This window comes from Trichosurus vulpecula, chromosome 6, assembly GCF_011100635.1.
Source record: "Trichosurus vulpecula isolate mTriVul1 chromosome 6, mTriVul1.pri, whole genome shotgun sequence".
Lineage (NCBI taxonomy): Eukaryota > Metazoa > Chordata > Mammalia > Diprotodontia > Phalangeridae > Trichosurus > Trichosurus vulpecula.
The window spans coordinates 210,196,912-210,215,593 of NC_050578.1; the positions used below are offsets into that span (position 1 = coordinate 210,196,912).

An 18,682-nucleotide genomic window follows, 5' to 3' on the forward strand; every position below is an offset into this window, starting at 1 on the left:
CATATATATATGTAAATCTAACTGATCCAGTATTAGTAGAACATATTCTAAAATTACTTATATACTCCTTCACCAGGTCTTTTCAGGTATGGAAATCTTGACTTTATAAGCACCGTATTTTAACCAACTGTAACCTGCTGAATGTCTTCTATAAGAAGGTCAATCTTGAGAAACCTTTTTCAAGAGGAAGCATATAGAAAAACCACAAGACTTACTAAAATTACATTTAAAAATGTGGCAGATTAAATTTGGAGTTTAAGTAAAATTCATTTCATTTCTTCAGGGAGAAATTTAGAAGTCAGGATACAGGTCTGGCAAAAGCAGAGTTCCAATCACTGATGAAGTAGCTTGCTAGAAAACTAAGGCGTTTTATTTCCCATTCCCTAGGAAATTAATGCAATCCCACTATCATGGAAAAGCAGATATATGAAAAGTCTTTGTTGAAGTGTTTCATAAAAGTCCAAAATCCTGCTGTCTTGTGAAGTTAAATCCAGATTTCTTGATTATCAACACCTTTAGGCATGATGTATTTTGCAGATATGTTACAGTAAAGCTTTAAAACTAGTCTCCTGATGTTTTTGCATGACTGGGTAAAATAAATAGAATAAATGTAATCTCAACCATTTCTGCTTTTCCATAAGATTGGCAATGAAGATTATTACATGAAATACAAAAATATTTTCCTGAAAAGTTTCAGTATTTTAGTAAGTACCTGAAGTTATTCTTGTCCCTTTAAGTAGGTGCTGCCAAAGTCAGGAAGAAAAGAGCATCAGTAGTAGAGAAGCAGCTTTGGTAAAGTCACTGAATATTAAGGTTCATGTTCCCTATAAACAGCATGCTGCAAAATTCATGTCCATCGTAGAATACCAGAGACTGAAGTTCTGTCACTGAGGAAGCTAACTACTAATAAAGACAGTATAAGAAACAATGCTAGGATGTCCAGTAAATAGTGTTGCTAATTAAAAAGATGCTTCAGTTGTTGCCAAAATCATCTTTTGAACTTTTCTTTTGTAGATAATGATGGAGATGTATGACATCAAAGGGTATTCCTTCCATATTTCATGAGCAGAGGAAAGTCCATGCAGACTGATCATCAAGCAAGATTAGACTTGGGTATCCTGGTAGGCTGCCATCAAGTATAAGGGCTTTAATTCTAAAGTGCTAAGTTCAACAGATGGAACAATATCCATATTGACACATCTATGCAAATTATTCAAACTGCAGGTAGCACTGTCAATGCCAACGGAAAGATGAATCAAGAATGTTGCAGCTTCAATTCCTTTTCTAGCTAAAGAAACCAGCTTTTAGAACTATGGTCATCCTGCTACAATATCTAATAAGCAATAATTACATGAATAACCCAAATTAATTTAATTACCTAAGGTAAGACTTCGGCCTGTACTAGCAGTTAAATCAAACAATGCCAACTGCCCCCTTGAAAGTAATAGGAGTTTTGAATAAGAAATGGTACCAACATAAAACTGAGAACTTCATTTTTTTAAAGCTACGTTTGTTTTCAGGAATGAACTGAAGTTAAAGAAGACAAAGATAAGTAATGTTAAACTATATAATTTAAACTGCATTACTTTGACTACTTTTAAATGGTCCTTTAGGAAACACAAACATATGGCCATAAGATCTCTGCTATATTTACTTACAGTATTTAACTAAAATACCAACCCATTATCAAATTATTTGTAGTCTATTAAATTTATTAGACCACACACTCAAGCCCCCCCCCCTTTAAAAAAAGTAAACTGCTACCAATTTGCTATGGCAACATGGTCTAAAGTAACTTTTTTTAGTTTCTTAAAATGGTCTTCATCTCTAAAGAGCTGAGAAGGCCTAACTTTAGACAGCAATCTCTTGAAGCTATATACCAAAGAATTTAATTCCTGCACTGCCTGGAGGAAAGACTAGGAATATGTTTGGTTTGGGCTAAGTTTTTAACATGAGCTTTCTGTACTGACCATAGTCTCTCCATGCTGATCTTGGTTTGGTGTCTCTTCACCTGCACAGGGGCAAAAAGTCTTAATGCTTGTTCTTGAACCTCTCCAAATAGCTGGACTCCTTTGAAAGGAAGGAAAATCAGTCACAACTTCACCAAGAAAAAATGGTTGGAGGTCTAAGACTTTCCCCCCTAAAGTTATAAACTATGTCCTGAACAAGAAGCCTTACACTGAAATTTATAAAAGTTACAAGATGATATACTCTTTCAAAAGTCTATCCCTTAGAAGGTAAATGGAGTCCATTCTATTTAATCAACCAATGCAAACTAACCACAAATTCCATGTGACACCACTTTCCCTTGCCTCAGTTGTGGCAAGAAAAACCAATAAAAATTCCAACGATCTCTCCACGCACTTCTACCAATTAACTTACATCAAATGTAAGGTTTTAAAAACAAAATCTGAGCAGAAAATTAGCCAGCAGAATGCCTCTGGATTTTAACTACTATTTCAACACATCAGTCTAAGAGAATATATAATCTAATTTCATACATGAGAACAGAATCTTAGATTGTCAGAGTTCTCACAGATCAACACCACAGGTTATTTCTTGAGTGTTCCACCTTTTGATAAAAGGGGGAAAAAAAGAGAGGAACACTAAGAGAAAAACCCTGTAACTTAGATTTATCACTGGACCTAGAAATACTACTATATACCATGGAGAATAAAGGTTTCACGACATTAGGTTACTCTCAACACTTCTGGTAATAGCCAACATCATTTACCTATAATTGAGAATATAACAATTTCCTTCATGAATACTGGGTTAAAAGGAAGAAGGTCTGGGATAAAACCTGATTGGTCATTTCTCAACAGAAAATAGCAACATTGGAAATGACATAGATGCATACAAAATAACTAAAAATCAGGTTTTAATTACTTTGTTTTGCTTTTAGTTAAAAATTACTCTTAACACTATTATAAAAAGACCTCAGAATAAGTGAGCTTTTGTTACCACCTATAGTTATTTTTGAAGAAAATGTTGCAATGGCAGAGCTGATTCTATGACATATAAAATCATAACATTCAGCACATAGTAAGTACAGTGTTGAAATGAAATGTAAAGGTATCCAAGATGATATTTTCAATTCAACAGGTACCTGTATATCAATTCCCTAACCATATATTCAACATTGTATGAGGGGATCAATATTTGGGCTTTTCATTTAAATATAAGTTCTTTCCATATTTCTGGTTAGAGTAGTTTAATTCTACTAGATTATAACGAACTTGAGTTCAGAGACCCCAACTTAGGAGGCAATGATTCCATGGAAAAAATGCAGGCTTTAGAGTAAGAGGACTTGGCTTCAAACCCTAGCTCTGCTACTTACTAGTTGGGTAACCATGGGTAAATTACTAAAGCTCTATAAGGGGGCTGAACATGATGACCTCTACGGTCCCTTCCAGCTTCTAAATATATTGCAGCACCAAAAACAATGTCATACAGACTAAAGGATGTCAATATATATCTATGAAATGGTTATGGGTTCCATACTCAAAATTCTGTGGGGGGAAAAACAGTGAAAAGGATGACTGCCACTCAAATGGTCAGGTATGGTTATTTGAGATGGAAAAATAATTATCTATACCTCACTCATTCAAATATTTGTTGAGTACTTACCATGTGGAAAACTGTGCAAGGTACCATAGGACAAGTATTAAAAGATATGATCCACAAACCTGAAGGGACTTGTAATTTAGTAGAGAGAAAAGAGCTGAGGAAGACATGCACATAGCTATAATACAAGGTAGAAAGTATGAAGTGTCAGAGGAAACACAACAGATCATGAAAGAAGTTATGTCTGGCTATGGGTTATGAGGGAAAGCTTTATGGTAGAGCTACCATCTGAAGGGGATCCTGAAGGATGGATAACATTTAAAAGGAAAAAAAAAAAGGGAGGAATAGCAATCAAGGTAGGGAGAACTACACAAAAAAAGGCAAGAAAATGTACAGCATATTTAGGGAACTTCTAGTATGTGAGTATGGCTACAAGGCAGGGCAAATGGATACTTGTGACATAAGATTAGAAAGATAGTATGGAGTCAAAATTATGGAAGGTCTTGAATGCCAAGTTAAGGAGACAGAGAAAGAATCAATTACTAAGCACTTAATTTATGTCAGACACTGTGCTAGGTTCCCAGGGTACAAAGATAAAAATCAAACCATCTCTGCTCTCAAGAAGCTTACACTCTCTCAGTTGAGACAACATGTACATATATAAGTATACGTGGAATAAATACACAGTAATTTGGGTAAAGAGAGCTATAAGACCTGGGAAGAAAAGGAAAAGCTTCATGTAGAAGGTAATATACGAACCACTGAGTCTTGAAGGAAATAAGGAATGTTAAGAAGAGGAGATTAGGAGAGTGCATTCCAGATAACAAGGGATAGTCAATAGAAAGGGAGATGCAAGATGGTCTCATGTATAAGAAAAAGAAAGAAGGCCAGTTTAGTTGGACCACAGAGTGTGAGAGGGGGAGTAATATAAACATGGTTGGAAAGTTAGGTTGGGATCAGGTTATGAATAGCTTTAACTGCCAAAGAGGAATTTGTATTTTATCCTAGAGAAAATAACATGGAGTCACTAGAGGTCTGACAGGGTCAGATCAACTCTTTAAGAATATTTTTTTCAGGCATCTAATATGCCTGAAAAATACTGAACTAACATTCTTCTCTCTCAAAACTTCCCTAACTTTATTTCTCTTGAAATATAGCACTAACATCTCAGTCACTAGAATAAACTAAATGGTAACCAAGATGATGAACAGCCTTAAGATCATTCCACATGAGAAATGGAAAACATGGAAATGTTTAAGAGGGAGAAAAGAAAACTTAAAGGAGATATGGTAGCTTTCTCCAAATATCTGAAGGTCTGTCAAGGGGAGGGCAGAAGTTTCAAAGAAGCAATTAAGACTTAATATAAGGGAAACCTAATAATTATTCACAAGATTGGTAGACTTTCTTAGAAGTTGGAGAGTTCCCTGTCACTCGTGAGTCAAACATGGGCAGGATGAGCACTTCTTAGGTATTCTTTGGCAGCTACAGGTTGGAATACACACACACACACACACACACACACACACACACACATATACACACACACACACACACACGCACGCACGTGCGCGCGGGCATGTTCAAGTGTGCCTATGTTTGTATGTATGTAGCCTCTAAAACTTTTTCCAAATTTGAGATTCTATCATTTTTGACTCTTCCCTCTCTTACCCTCCATATAAAGTCAGATCTTAACAATTCTATCTGTGTAGTATCTTTCCCATCTTTCCTTTACTTCACTGCCAACTCTGATGGTAGTCATTTTTATATTTATGTCTTTACCTTTTTTTCACCTAGATTAATGTAGTGAGAAGACAGTCAGCCCATTTGTTTCACATATCTGGAGCTCTTTCAGCTCTACTCTGTCTCTAAACGTTTGTCTATGTCACAGAAATACAGATTCCTTCCAAACTCCTTTCTCTTCCTTCAAAATCCTAAAGTCCCCACTAAAGTCTCTGGCACTGTCAAATGGTTCTACATTAGAGAAAGATGTGGTTTTCTCAGGAGAAAGGACATTAAAGAAGACACATAACCATCTGCTTTTTCATTGCAAAGTCCCCATTAGGACTTTCAATCTAATTTACAACTGAAAACTCCTATGTGTTGGTTCCTCCATTAGAATGTGAGTTTCTTAAGAGCAGGAACTGTTTCCACTTTTCTATTTCTATCCCCAATGCTTAGAATACAGCAAGTATTTAATAAATATTATTCATTCATTCATTGAGTGCCAACTTCCCCATGAAGTCTGCCCTATGAGATGATCTCTTCAACACTCAAATGTCTTTTGGCACTAGGCCTTCAAACTTATCATTTTCCTATTTACCAACCATTTATGTATGACTTCTTTTGTTTTATTGGACTGTGACTTCCCAAGAACAAATCCCTGCAATATTTATCTTTGTAACTGTAGCACCTACCCCAATGGGTAGGTACTTAATAAATATTAATATAGAGCCTGATAATTTGAAACTAAACTTAACCTAGATTATTTTATTTTGTAATCATTAATCTATTTAAAAGAAGAAAACAACAAACCACCAACACTATAAAGCTTAATCATTTAGTAAATCGTTACAGACACATTGTAATTAAATAAAATGCACTATCATTTTGGACTAAAAAGTAGGTAGCCAATTCTAGAACATATTTTTTAAAACGTAATTTTATTACCATCAAGTAGAAATACTAACTGAACTAGACTAGCCAAATATTTACATAATAATAGTCTTTAAGGGCATCTACTTTAACGATACAGAACCATGATGTACAATGAGTATGCCAATTATAAATAAATGGATACTTCTAAACTACTTTTCAATGTTCGAAAAATAGTTGGTTCTCTTAAGAAGCTGAAATAAATCCTTTCTCCAAACTTTTTTTTTACACAAAAGTTCAAATGAGATCATGTATGAAAACACTGAGGAAAACAATATATGAATATAATAGTGTTTACTAACTTAGCAAACATTTTCTTCAATGTAATTAAAGTTTACTTTTTCCTAAGCCATCATAAATTCCAAAATACTGGGATTGGAATGAATCAAGTGTTCTATGAAATAACTTTCCTTAATACTTAAACTCTCACCAGCCACTTAAGGTTATTTCGTCTACTTTTTAATGCATTAGTAAGTGTGTTAATATTCTGAACACACACACACACACACACACACACACACACACACACACACACACCCCCACATTCAAATCTCTGAAGAACTGAACATGACATAAATTACGGCATAGAGAGTTGATTAATGTGGATCTGTTACACATCAGAGCAAGTGGCTGCACCCTGATCTTCTGAGTACAGTACTCTTTCCATTACAAGTTACCTTCTCCTTGATTTGAAACAGAAATGGAAAGCAAACTTCTGGCCCTTGCAGACTATACAGTGTAATTGGAGAGCTGTCGGACATGATAATACTTATAAATTAACATCTATATAAGCTCTAATTAATATAATGTAAATTAGGAACATAGCTGCAATGGAATAAAGAAATGACTGATTATAGAAATTTAAAAAGAAGTAAATTTGGGTCTGATGTAAGAAAAAGCTTCCTATTAAGAGTTACCCACATACCTCAGGTACATCTCCTTTACTTCAAAGGCTGAGTGCCTAAATTTCCAGGCCTTGCTTTCTATCCACACACATGCCCAGCTCCCATATCCTCCAAACAAGAAAACCAAAAACCTTCCCTTGATCTTTTCCCCAACTCAAACTATTCTTTTCTCTCCTAGACTTCATTGCTAAACTGCTACAAAGAATAATCTATACTTGCTGTTTCAATTTTCTTACTACTATTCTGTTCTCACTAATGTAATTACTAAACTACCTTCTGCAAAGTCACCAATGACATCTAAACCGCCAAATCATCTAGGTCTCCTCCCATTTTTTATCTCCCTTGACGTTTCTGCAGCATTTTACAATGCTGACCACAGTCTCCCTGTCTTGATGCTCTTTCTACCTGTGGCATCTGTGAACCAGATCAAAGGATCATAAGAGCAGCGGTGAAAAGACTGTAAAGCTCACCTAGTGAGCTGCCGGGTAACTTAGTGGGTAGAGTGATGGACTTGGGAGTTGGTAGAATGTGTGTTTGAATTCTGCTTCAGACACTTCCTGGCTGTGTGATCCTAAGCAAGTCAAGGAACTTCCCTCTATCCTGGCTTCCTCCTCTGCCAAATGGAGTTAACAGGACCCATCTCATAGGAATGCTAGGAGGATCCGAAGAGAAAAGATCTGTATAGTGCATGATAAGTATCAGGGTGCTGTACAGATGCTAGCTATAGTAGGCAGCTAAGTACACCGGACAGAATACTGGACTTGGGAGTCAGGGAAAACCGAGTGCAAATCCTGAATGAGACACTAGCTGTGGGATCCTAGGCAAGTTCATTTAATTTTCCTACCTATAAAATGGAGACAGTAACAGCACCAATCTCACAGAGTTGTGAAGGTCAAATGAAACAACATACAGGATGTGCTTTGCAAACTTTAGCTATCTAGTCCAACCCCCCTCTTTTCATAGATGAAGACTCTGAAGCCCAGACCTGGAAACTGATTTGCCCAATGTCACACAGGTTACAGTGGCAGAACTGAGATTCAAATCCAGGTCCTCTGACTCTAAATGTAGCAACATTTTTTAACGTACCACAGGGCCTGGTTCATCTCCTACATCTCTAACCACTCCACTTAGTCTCCTTTCCTTGTTTATCTTTCTCCTCACACCTGGAAAATGTGGATATTCCCCCCAAGACCCTATTCTCTTTTCTTTCTACATTCTCTCTTGGGGTCCTTTTACAGGATGGGTAAGTGTTTATATACACCCCCTACAAACAAACACATACACACCTCCTCTGCATTATTCTCCTGCATTTCTAATTGCCTACTAAACACTTTTACCCAAATTTTCTGCCAGCCCCTAAATTAAAATGTCCAAAATTGAATTCATCACCTTCTCTCACAAATTAGTTGCTCCTTTCAACTTTTACATTATAAAATTACTGGCATCAACATTTTCCCAGTTACCTAGGCTTGAAACACTGGTGTCCTATTTGACTTTCCCCTCTTTTTCAGCTCTCACATGCAATTAAGTTGCTAAATCTTTTTGATTTCACTTTGAATACATTTCTTGCATTCATCAACTCCATGTAACTCGCAATACCATCACCCTAACTCACAGGCTAACAGATCTAGATCCACAAGGGATTTCAGAGGCCAACTAGTTTAACACCCTCATTGTAAAGATAATGAAATTAGCACCCAGGCAAATTAAATGATTTGCTCAAGTCCACAGAGGTAGTTAGAGAGGGAGCATCTGAACAAAGGTCCTCTGAGTATTGTTTTTAATACCGTATGTGGACTAATATAATAGCCTCGGACTAGTACCTTTCCAATCCATCCTTACATAGCTACCACAGTATTCTTTATAATGCTTGAAGCCAATTATATCACTCCAAGGCTCTAAAATCTTCAGTTGCTCCCTCCTGTCTAAGGGATAAAAGATCTTCTCTTTAGTGAGGAATTTAATGCTCTCCACAATCTGGTTACTGCTTAATCTTTCAGCCTTGTTACACACAACTCTTTAGAGTATTCTCTAAGTTCCAGGAGCATATGATTACTGGCTGTTCAATCTCCTTCTGCTTGCCTCTATCCCTATGTACTTGTGTACAGGCTGTTTTCCATGCTAGGAATATACCTGATCAACATCCCTGCCTGTGGAAATTCTCTTCTTAGCACAGCCCAAGCACTACTTCCAAATGAAGCATTTCCAGATTTCCCACTTCTCTAATCAAAGTAATTTTTTTCTACTTATATTTTCTCATAGTCCACTTCAGAGAAGTAAAGAACAGTGGATAGATGGCAGTAGTGGAGAAGGACCTGGTCCATGAGTCGGAATGACCTAGGTTGAGTTCCACCCCTAGCAAATACTGGCTATGTAGCCCTGAGCAAGCCACTACCTTCTCAGTACCCCAGGTTAAGCTCTGAGAGCAGGGTGTACAGCAGATGTAGATCTACATGGTCAGAGCGAGGTCTTGTCTCCCATACCTCCTGCCAAAACAGGTGTGCTTCAAACACTTTTCATATACCATCTATTAGATTACAAGTTCTATAAGAAAGAGATTGTGGAGTTGTTCACTTTTCATTCTTCACCTGGCCTAATCCCTTATATTTAATAAAGGCTTGCTGAATGGAATTGAAGCTGGTGAAATTATTTGGTAGTAGTTTACCAGAAAGTAAGTTTAAAGAAGGAAGGAGAAATGAAATGAATATTGTCAGACACAATTGTGGGAGATGTGAGCCTGAATAAATTGTGAGGTAAAGGGTAATTAGTTGTGTTTCAGTCTAGGAGATGGGATTTGAGGTGACTGCTCATAGATGAAGGAGCTAAAGTGAAATGAGTAGAAGCAGAACACTAAGTACAGTAACAATACTGTAAGATGATCAACTGTGGATAACTTAACTATTCTCAGCAATACAACGATCCAAGACAACTCTAAAAGACTTATTATGAAAAAAATTATCCATTCACAGAGAAAGAACTGATGGAATCTGAAAACAGACAGAAGCATATTTTTTTATACTTTCTTTCTTGGGTTTTTATTTTGGTCTATGTTTTCTTTTACAACATGACTAATATGGAAATATGCTTTACATGACTACATATATATAACCTTTATCAAATTGCTTACCTTCTCATTGAGGGGGGTGAGGAGGGAGAGAATTTGGAACTCAATTTTAAAAACAAATGAAAATTGTTTTTACATGTAATAAATAAATAAAAATAAAATACTTAAATTTTTTTTTAAAAAGACGGTGCTAAATTAGTACTAGACATTGAAATTAATTTTGAGAGTGTTAATTCAATACAATAATGAAGCCATTTTGTGCAGTCAGGAGAATAATAATATACAAAATGAGTTTTTTTTCCCCAGAAGATTGTTCCTATTGCAGAGAACTTTGAATAAATAAAGGATCACAGAATCAGAGACTTCTGAATTAGAAGGGACCTTAGAATCAGTCTAGTTCAATGGAACCATTTTATAGATGAGTTGACTTAACCAAGGTCACAGGGGTGGTAGAGCCAGGATTTGACTCAAAAAAGGAATGTGAGAAGCAAAAAACTAGGCTATACAAGGATCTATTAAAGGACATGAGTATATTTAGCCTGGCAAATTTGCAGGACTCAATATTTGTTTTCAATGCAAGTATGTGAAGGGCTAAAACATAAAAGAGGGATGTTACAGAGACTACTGTACAAGAGCAGACTAGACTAGCTAACCTCTGAGGCTCTAAGTCTGTGATCAGTCTGAAGTAAAAGCACGCAGGCAGTAAGACCAGCTGATGGGGCTGTGGAGGGGCAAGATCACCAGTAGGCTAGACTGGTGGCTATAAAAAGGAGCAAAGAGAAAAAAAAAAAGGAAGATGTTTCAGAGGAAGAACTAGTAGATAGAATGATATGCTGATAGACTACATAAGAAGAGGACTAAAGGGAAGACAGAGGAGGAAGAGGCAAAATTATTAACATCTCATTTATCTAGCACCTTATTAAAAAGCTTTCTTCGCAACAACTCTATGAAGTATATAGAATAAGCTTTATTATCCCCATTTTATAAGTTACTTCCAAAGGGAATAGCCGTGATGTGCATGATACACTGGGGAAATTAGGAAGGTGTACAAAGGTAGATAGAGCATGGTTCCTTAACCTGGAGCCTGGGAATGTTTAAAAAAATTTTTTTTTTGCTAACTCTGTCAATGTAATTAGTTTCCCTTGTAATCCTATGTATTTTATTTTATTCATTTAAAAACAAAATTCTGAGGAGTCCATCAGAATGTCATAGGGGTCCATGATACCAAAATAAAAAAAAAAGAGTTGCAAACACTCCTGATGAATACAAAGATTAATTTCTTATATATTAATTTCTTCAGTTTCTAATGTATACAAAGCTTAATTTTTCAGGTAGGATATTCATAGTATCAGAGATTGAGGGCTAGAAGGACCTCAAATAGCCATCTAGGGAACCTTCTCAAAACACCTATGACATCAGAGGATATCAAAGCAAACTTAGATATTTTCAAGTTAACTTTTGATAGGTGAAATTAAACATCAGAACAAAAACGAATCAGATGGAATAAAAAATGACCCATTTATCCACATCATGACGTTTGTTTTTTTAACAACTGTATAGTTAGAAATAAATTCTCTGGTGTCAGTCCAGAAAGTTTTAAACATCCAACCTCTAGTGAATTAGCAAAAGAAAAGAAGTACTTAGAACTCAGGTGTAGTATTTTCCCCAGCTCCAACACTATCTCCTTCAATGTCTTTACAGATGTTGCTGGTTCGGGTAAGCAGTTTGATAGTTTAGGGATTTAGGATATTTGAAGTACAAGAGAGTGAAGAAATGAAGAAAACTGCTACTGGGTGGCAAGAGGAAGATCTGTGAAAGGCTCAATTTCAACTCAGTTCCATTGCTTTGACTTACCTCTTACAAAGTAAACTATACAATAAATTGAACTATTTCCTATTTCCCAACGGCACTTAAAAAATTTATAACCCTATTACTTGGTTCATGTCATTCTATTCACTTAAAAGGAAGTGACCTTTGAATTAGATTTTAAGATAATTTCTAAGTGTTGAGGATAGGGCTTGTTTGAAAGCTGGCCAACAGTCCAATATAGCTTGAATATAGAGTACATGGAGGGAGAATCTTGGATATAGATATCTAGACATAAAGAGTGGTACCAGATTGTGAAGGAATGGGATGCCAAGCAAAAGACTTTTACCTTCTTTTGGAAGTGAATAAGGAAGGGCTCAACAAAAGATCTTTGAACAGAAAAAGGACATGAAAAAAATTATTCTATCAGTGGTATGAGGTACAAACCAAGGAGAGAAAAGAGTAGAAAAGAAAATACCTATAAGAAGGCTATAGTAAGAGTCTATGTATCTAGCAATAAGGGGCTAGACTGAGGTGGCAACATAGGAAATAAATATAGGTGTACAAAATATTTCTGAGGTTGAAATAAAAGCAGCAAGTGATTTGCTGAGAGGCAGGAGGAAGGGGAGGAGTCAAAGGTAACTTTTAGGTTTCATATGTATGACTAGGTGAATAGTGGTACCACTAACAAAAAGGTAGGTCAAGAAAAGGAGCAGGTTTTGGGGTAAAAATAATAAATGTAGTTTGAGAAATGTTGAGGTAGATGGTGGGACACAAAGGCAGAAGTGTCTGCTTCACCAGATCATATGTTATGACACAAGTACTATTATGATCTCTTTACTGAGATAGAGAAATATTTTGCCACCTATGAATAGACAAAGAGAAAAATTTAGCCACAAATGTTTAATTTATATATTGCTATCATTTATCTTCTAATCATGAGATAGAATCATTATTCTTAGAGGTCTCTAACCATCTCCTCTTAAAGGTGGGATGAGGGAACCAGAAAGGTTAAGTGACTTGTTCTAGGGCATAGAATAAGCTGGTATCACAGACAAAATATGCAATTTTATCTATATCAGAAGAGTAATGAAAATGTTTTTGCTATTAAAGGGTCTAATAATTATATTTTTCTGGGGAGAAAAATGTTTGAATTCAACTAATAAAAATAAAAATGCCTTTTTTCTCATTCATGCTCTACATCTCTAAGGCCTCTTCTGATAGATAAGGATTTCCCAGGCAGGCAGGACATCTTGAGGGGAGGTAAGTGGCATGAAGGCAACTGAAATGACAAAACAAAATCATAACACCAACTCTACCCTTTGAAGGTAAATTGCTGGGTGTGATCACGAACATACTTCAGTACCACAGTTAAATTCTAAGTTTGGAAGACTATGAAGGTTAGGAATTCTATATAATATTTATTTAATCTCTCAATGGTATGACATTTATCATAGACATACTTAAATATAGTTACTCATTTTTATGAGATGATTATATTTTAGGTAATTGCTTAAGTTTTTTTTTAAACCCTTTGGCAACAAACTACAAAAACTTCTTAGACTGATTATTTTAAGAAGTTCAGGGAAATTCTTAGTTATCTGATATAAAATACTTTAAAATAAGTGTTCACTAAATTTTTATTCATAATTGTTCCTGCTTGTGAAGAGAAAAAGCCAATAAATGTTAATTTAGCAGAGCTACATAAATTCTATGTTAAAACTGCCAAAAATTTTTGTTCATGTTTCTGAAATAAACTTTTTGAAAATATGTTGAAATTCACTCTTTATTGACACTCTTCCCCTATTAATATCAGAGGTGATAATTTGAGATGGGGGCAAGGGAAAAACAATGGGTAAGGATAAGGCTAAATATAATGAAGCCATTCATCTCCACCCATGGAATCAGTACAGCTTCCTGCACCATGACAGCTTTACTGTCACCACAGAGCAGAGATAGTTAAGTCAAGGTATGGATTCAAGATCTTCTCAGGTTTTATATGAAACTCAGATTGGGCTCAGAGAACATATTTACATCTGGAAGGACCTTAAAGATCATCTAGTCCAATCCCTTCATTTTATAGGTGAAGAAACTAAGGGCCAGAGATATTAAGTGACTTGCATAACACATCATGCAGGTAGTAAGTAGCAAAGTTGGGATTGGAGGTTGGTGACCTCTGCCTTGGAACACTTTTCCAACCAGTGTCATGAAACTTTTGAGGCAATCTTCAAAGCACAACTTGGTGGAGTGGGGAGATGGGAGGGGGAAGGTGGTCCTAGATGTTCTCACTTTTGTGAATTTTTGATTGGAGGAAAGCTGGAATAGTAGTAGTTGGTGTTAAAAAACTGGAAAAACAAAGAAGGAAGGTTAAATATAGGGTACTTGAAGATGTAAACACTACAGGTACAAGGGGAGGGGCAGATATCTAGGTCTATTCCCTATTTTATCCTTGCAAATTCATAGGTATGACTGGATTGCCTTTAAAACTTCAGATTGATTAAAATATGGATTTCTAACAAAGAAATACTTATTTTGACTGAATCCAATAGAAGAATAAGTATTCCATTTCCCTATTTCAATAAACTAGATTTTCAATTTATAGGCCTTTAGTTAGAGAACTGTCTGTGTGTTCCAATTAAGTGGTAACCAATACATATGTTGACCAATCCCAAACAAATTTTGTCCTTATTTCATACACTCATCATGTTTTATTTATGTGTCTTGAGATCATCTGGCAACCAAAACTCCACTTTCATCAAACATTACTTGAACATTCACCCTTGATCTCGTCTATCAAGCAAATTTCAGAAGGAACACTAAAATTCAAAAAAAAACAAAAAAGGATTGGAGATGGGGACTCAAAACACAAACTAAAATGAATATACAAGTTTGCAAGTAGCAAGGAAATGCTGCTGCAAGAAAATATGAAAAGCATCCAAAGTTGCTTTTTTAAAAATGACTCATCAATTTTTTCAATCTTACCAGAGTGACAAGGAAAGAGCTGATTGTGCGTGCTGCCTGACAGAGTGCACTATATTCCTCAAGGAGAAGTGAGATGAATTGATGTGCCTGTGGGGGGCCTTGTATTGTTGATGTTGCTTTAACTTTAGATCCCAGAGACAAATGTCTGAGGAGTCGAACTTTCATTTCCAGCACATATTCTCTTGCTTGTTGTTCCAATCGCTGGTAGAGCTGATAGGGGTCCCTTTCACAAAGCCTAAATATGTATAAAAAATTGTGATTAATTAATAAATATGACTAACTTAGCTAACAACCAAAATAGTATAGTCTACCATTTCCCCTCCTGTTTAATTAATTAGCATATTTACCCTTAAGATGTTTATTTTCATTAACAGTAATAATGTTATTACAACAATAACTCACATTTATATAGCTCTTACAAAATGTTTTCCTCACAATAAACCCAGGAGGAAGGTAGAAGAATAAAATATTATTGTTTCCTTCATACAAATATGGAAACTGTCCAGGGGTAATAAACGCCAGAGCCAAGACTTAAATGCAGACCTACCAACTCTAATTCAATGTACTATGTTCTACATTCTGGAACTTACCAGTGGTATCTACACCTACAAAATGCTTAAAGTAAAGCATATTCTCATGCAAGAGATTTATCAACTTTAAAGTAGACAGTTTTATAGAATCTAAGCATCAAAACAGTTAATAACAAACTGGTATTACACATATTCCAACTTTTCACACTGAATACTTAGGACACACTTAGGCAAAGCACAACATAGCCTATAAAAGGTCATCTGGCATCTGAGAGGGGAAGAGAGGAGCAAGGGAAGGCAACACACACACATATATATATATATAGCACTTACTATGAGCTAGACATTACGCTAAGTGCTTTTACAAATATTATCCCATTTGATTGTCATAACAACCCTGAGAGGTAGGTACTATTATTATTCCCATTTTATAGATGCGGAAACTGAGGCAAATAGAAGTTAAGTGACTTGCTTATGATTACAAGGCTATTAAGTGTCTGAGGCCAGATTTATATTCAAGTCTTCTGACTACAGGCCCAGTGCTCTATCTACTAAGAACTTAATTAAGTGAAGACTTCAGGCAAGTAGGAACCTAATACCTTTTCAGTTTGCCCACTCCCTTTTGAATAGGATTAACAGATGAAAAGTTTCGCTTTATGTTAAGTCTGCATTTGCCTCTTTGCAATTCATACAATCACTTTACACTTAAGTAACTGAAAATGGCATGCTATGAAAGAGAAGGAATAAATGACTGAAAAAGCACTAATTATGTTCCTTGCACTTTGTACTGTGCACTAGAGACAAAAAGAAAAAACCAAGGCTAACCCCTGCCCTCCTGGAGCTTACATTCCAATGATAAAGAAAACACACAGGGGAGTGGAGTATTATGCATCTACAAAGTCACAAGGAAAGTGAGTGTAAGATGAAGAAGATGAATCACAGAATCTGAGCTGGAAAGACTTTAGAGGCAATCCAGTCTAAATAATACTCAAATATCCCTGCCACAATGCACTCAAGTGGTCCAACTTCTGTCTTTTCTGGTTGGGGGGGCGAGGAAGATATAATCATGGTCAACCTTTTCCAGCGGGGTATAATTTTTATTCTCAAAATAAACGGTAAAGTAACAGTATTGTCTTCATTCATTAGTAAACAGAAATGTCTCAGAGAAATAAGTAGTGTTGCTACTGAACTCAATCTAATACATTATAATTAGATTTTAAAAAATATCTCTTAACCATGACTTCTGATGAATGATGATATTCACTTGAAAACTACCATGAAAACGATATTCCCTAGCCTCCTTAGGTTGAAAGGCTAGACAAAATGGATCAAAATTTTGAAAGATGTGAAACCTCAGATATGGAGATAATAGATGAAATAAAAACTAAATTGAGCTCTTTGTTTCAATACATAATTAGTCACCATAGAGTATTTAAAGAAACATTAAAAAACATTTCAGAAATTATCTTTACCTTCCATGAATAAAAATTAAATGATAAATATACTACTTTGAAAAAGTTTGATATTTTGTTTCTCTCCCAAAGAAAGTTAAGTAACAAAGAACTCTCTGAATCTAATGGAGGTTAAACAACGTGACACAAGGGATAGAGTCCTGGACTTGGAGTCAGGAAGTCCTGAGCTCAAACCTGACTTCAGACATCTTGTGTCTGTGACCCTGAGCAGGTCATTTGACCTTAACCCCTCCCTCCCCTCTGATTGTTGTGAGAATAAAATGAGATAATATCCGTTAAAGTGCTTTGCAAATCTTAAAAGCATTACATAAATGCTAGCTGCTGCTGCTGCTGCTACTACTACTGCTGCTACTTTACCAGTCTTGAGGATAAGCAATAACACCAATATAGAATACTGAATAATTTAAAGAAGTTCATATACTTAAATTTTTTTTATTGATGCCATTTGCTTTTAAATCACAGAAATTTCTAGTCCTCTTTTCAGCATTTAAATTTAATTTCATGAACTGTCCCTTCTCCCGAGACTTCTCCAGTCTCTCTACATTTTAACCCCTCCAGGCACTCTTCAATCTAGCATGAAGCTCCTCAAACACGACTTGCCACTTGACATTTCCCTGCCTCAGTATTGGCTATCTCCCTACCCCTTCATAAACTCCCATGCCTGGATTGCTTTTCTCCCTCATCTCCAGCCCTTAGTTTCTCTGGTTTCCTTCAAAACTCAATTCAAAGCCCACCTTCTCTAAGGGGCCTTCCAGCTGCTAATGCTTCCCCTTTCATAATACTTGCAGTCTACTTCTGTATGTACCTAGTCACTTACATGTCACCTCCCTCATCAGAATATATTTTCTATATTAATTAAGGTCAGAGACTATTTAAACTTTCTTTGCATGCTCAATACTTAGCTTAGTGCCTGGTTCACAACAATTGCTTAATAAATGCTCACCAACCTTCCTGGTAACAAAGGAAATTCAGGTAAGCGAAATCTACTAATGTAGTACCTACATCTGACAGTGTATGCAACATTTCTAAGCACAACCCTATGTTGAAAGGAGAAAGGTAAAATGCTGACTATGTAGCAAAATAACAACATACATGTCCTTCACTTGATTCTCACTCCAAAGTCTTATATTTGGAAGGTGGTGACCCTAGGATGTCAAATGTAATACTATCTGGGACTTAAGTTCATGGTAGTTCTTAGAAAGCCAGAAAGGCTTCAAATATGAGTAACAATGGACTGGCCTAGTTAGTGTGGAAAGGCACAACACCACATAGTTAGCTACCAGGTAGACAAATGCTGAAATTGTGAAACTGCCAACTAAAATGTGAAGAAATTGTGATTTCAGTGAACAGACAGTTTGGATAGAATGGACAGAATCCAGGGAGTGGATTTTCTGAAAGTATATTGAAATACTCAAGTACACATGTATGTGTAATGCCAAGTGGTTTCCCATTCTGGTATTATACTTTATTAGATATATCTCTAATCCCTCTATCCCTCAGTCTGTTTTCAAACTGACAGAAAGGCTGACTTCTCTTGCTTCCCTTCCCAACCATAAACCAGTGTAGAGTTCAATTTGACAATGTCCTCTATTCTTGAATCCCTTACCCTCTTGTTCTATCACCATTCATGCCATGTCAAAATACAAGCCTGAAGAACTCCTATCATCTATTTCCTTTGCTCCTCTCACTGATGCTGATTCAAGA

At 36.0% G+C, this 18,682-nt stretch overlaps 1 protein-coding gene across 2 annotated transcripts in view; it reads right to left on the reverse strand.

The window, feature by feature from the left end:
* The window catches only part of FAM193A (family with sequence similarity 193 member A), a 251,271-nt gene that overhangs the window by 64,502 nt on the left and 168,087 nt on the right, over positions 1–18,682 (reverse strand). For both annotated transcript variants that reach the window (XM_036763452.1, XM_036763451.1), the window contains one exon: positions 14,977–15,211. In XM_036763452.1, the coding sequence (XP_036619347.1) occupies positions 14,977–15,211 (235 nt within the window). The remainder of the gene's footprint in view (positions 1–14,976; positions 15,212–18,682) is intronic.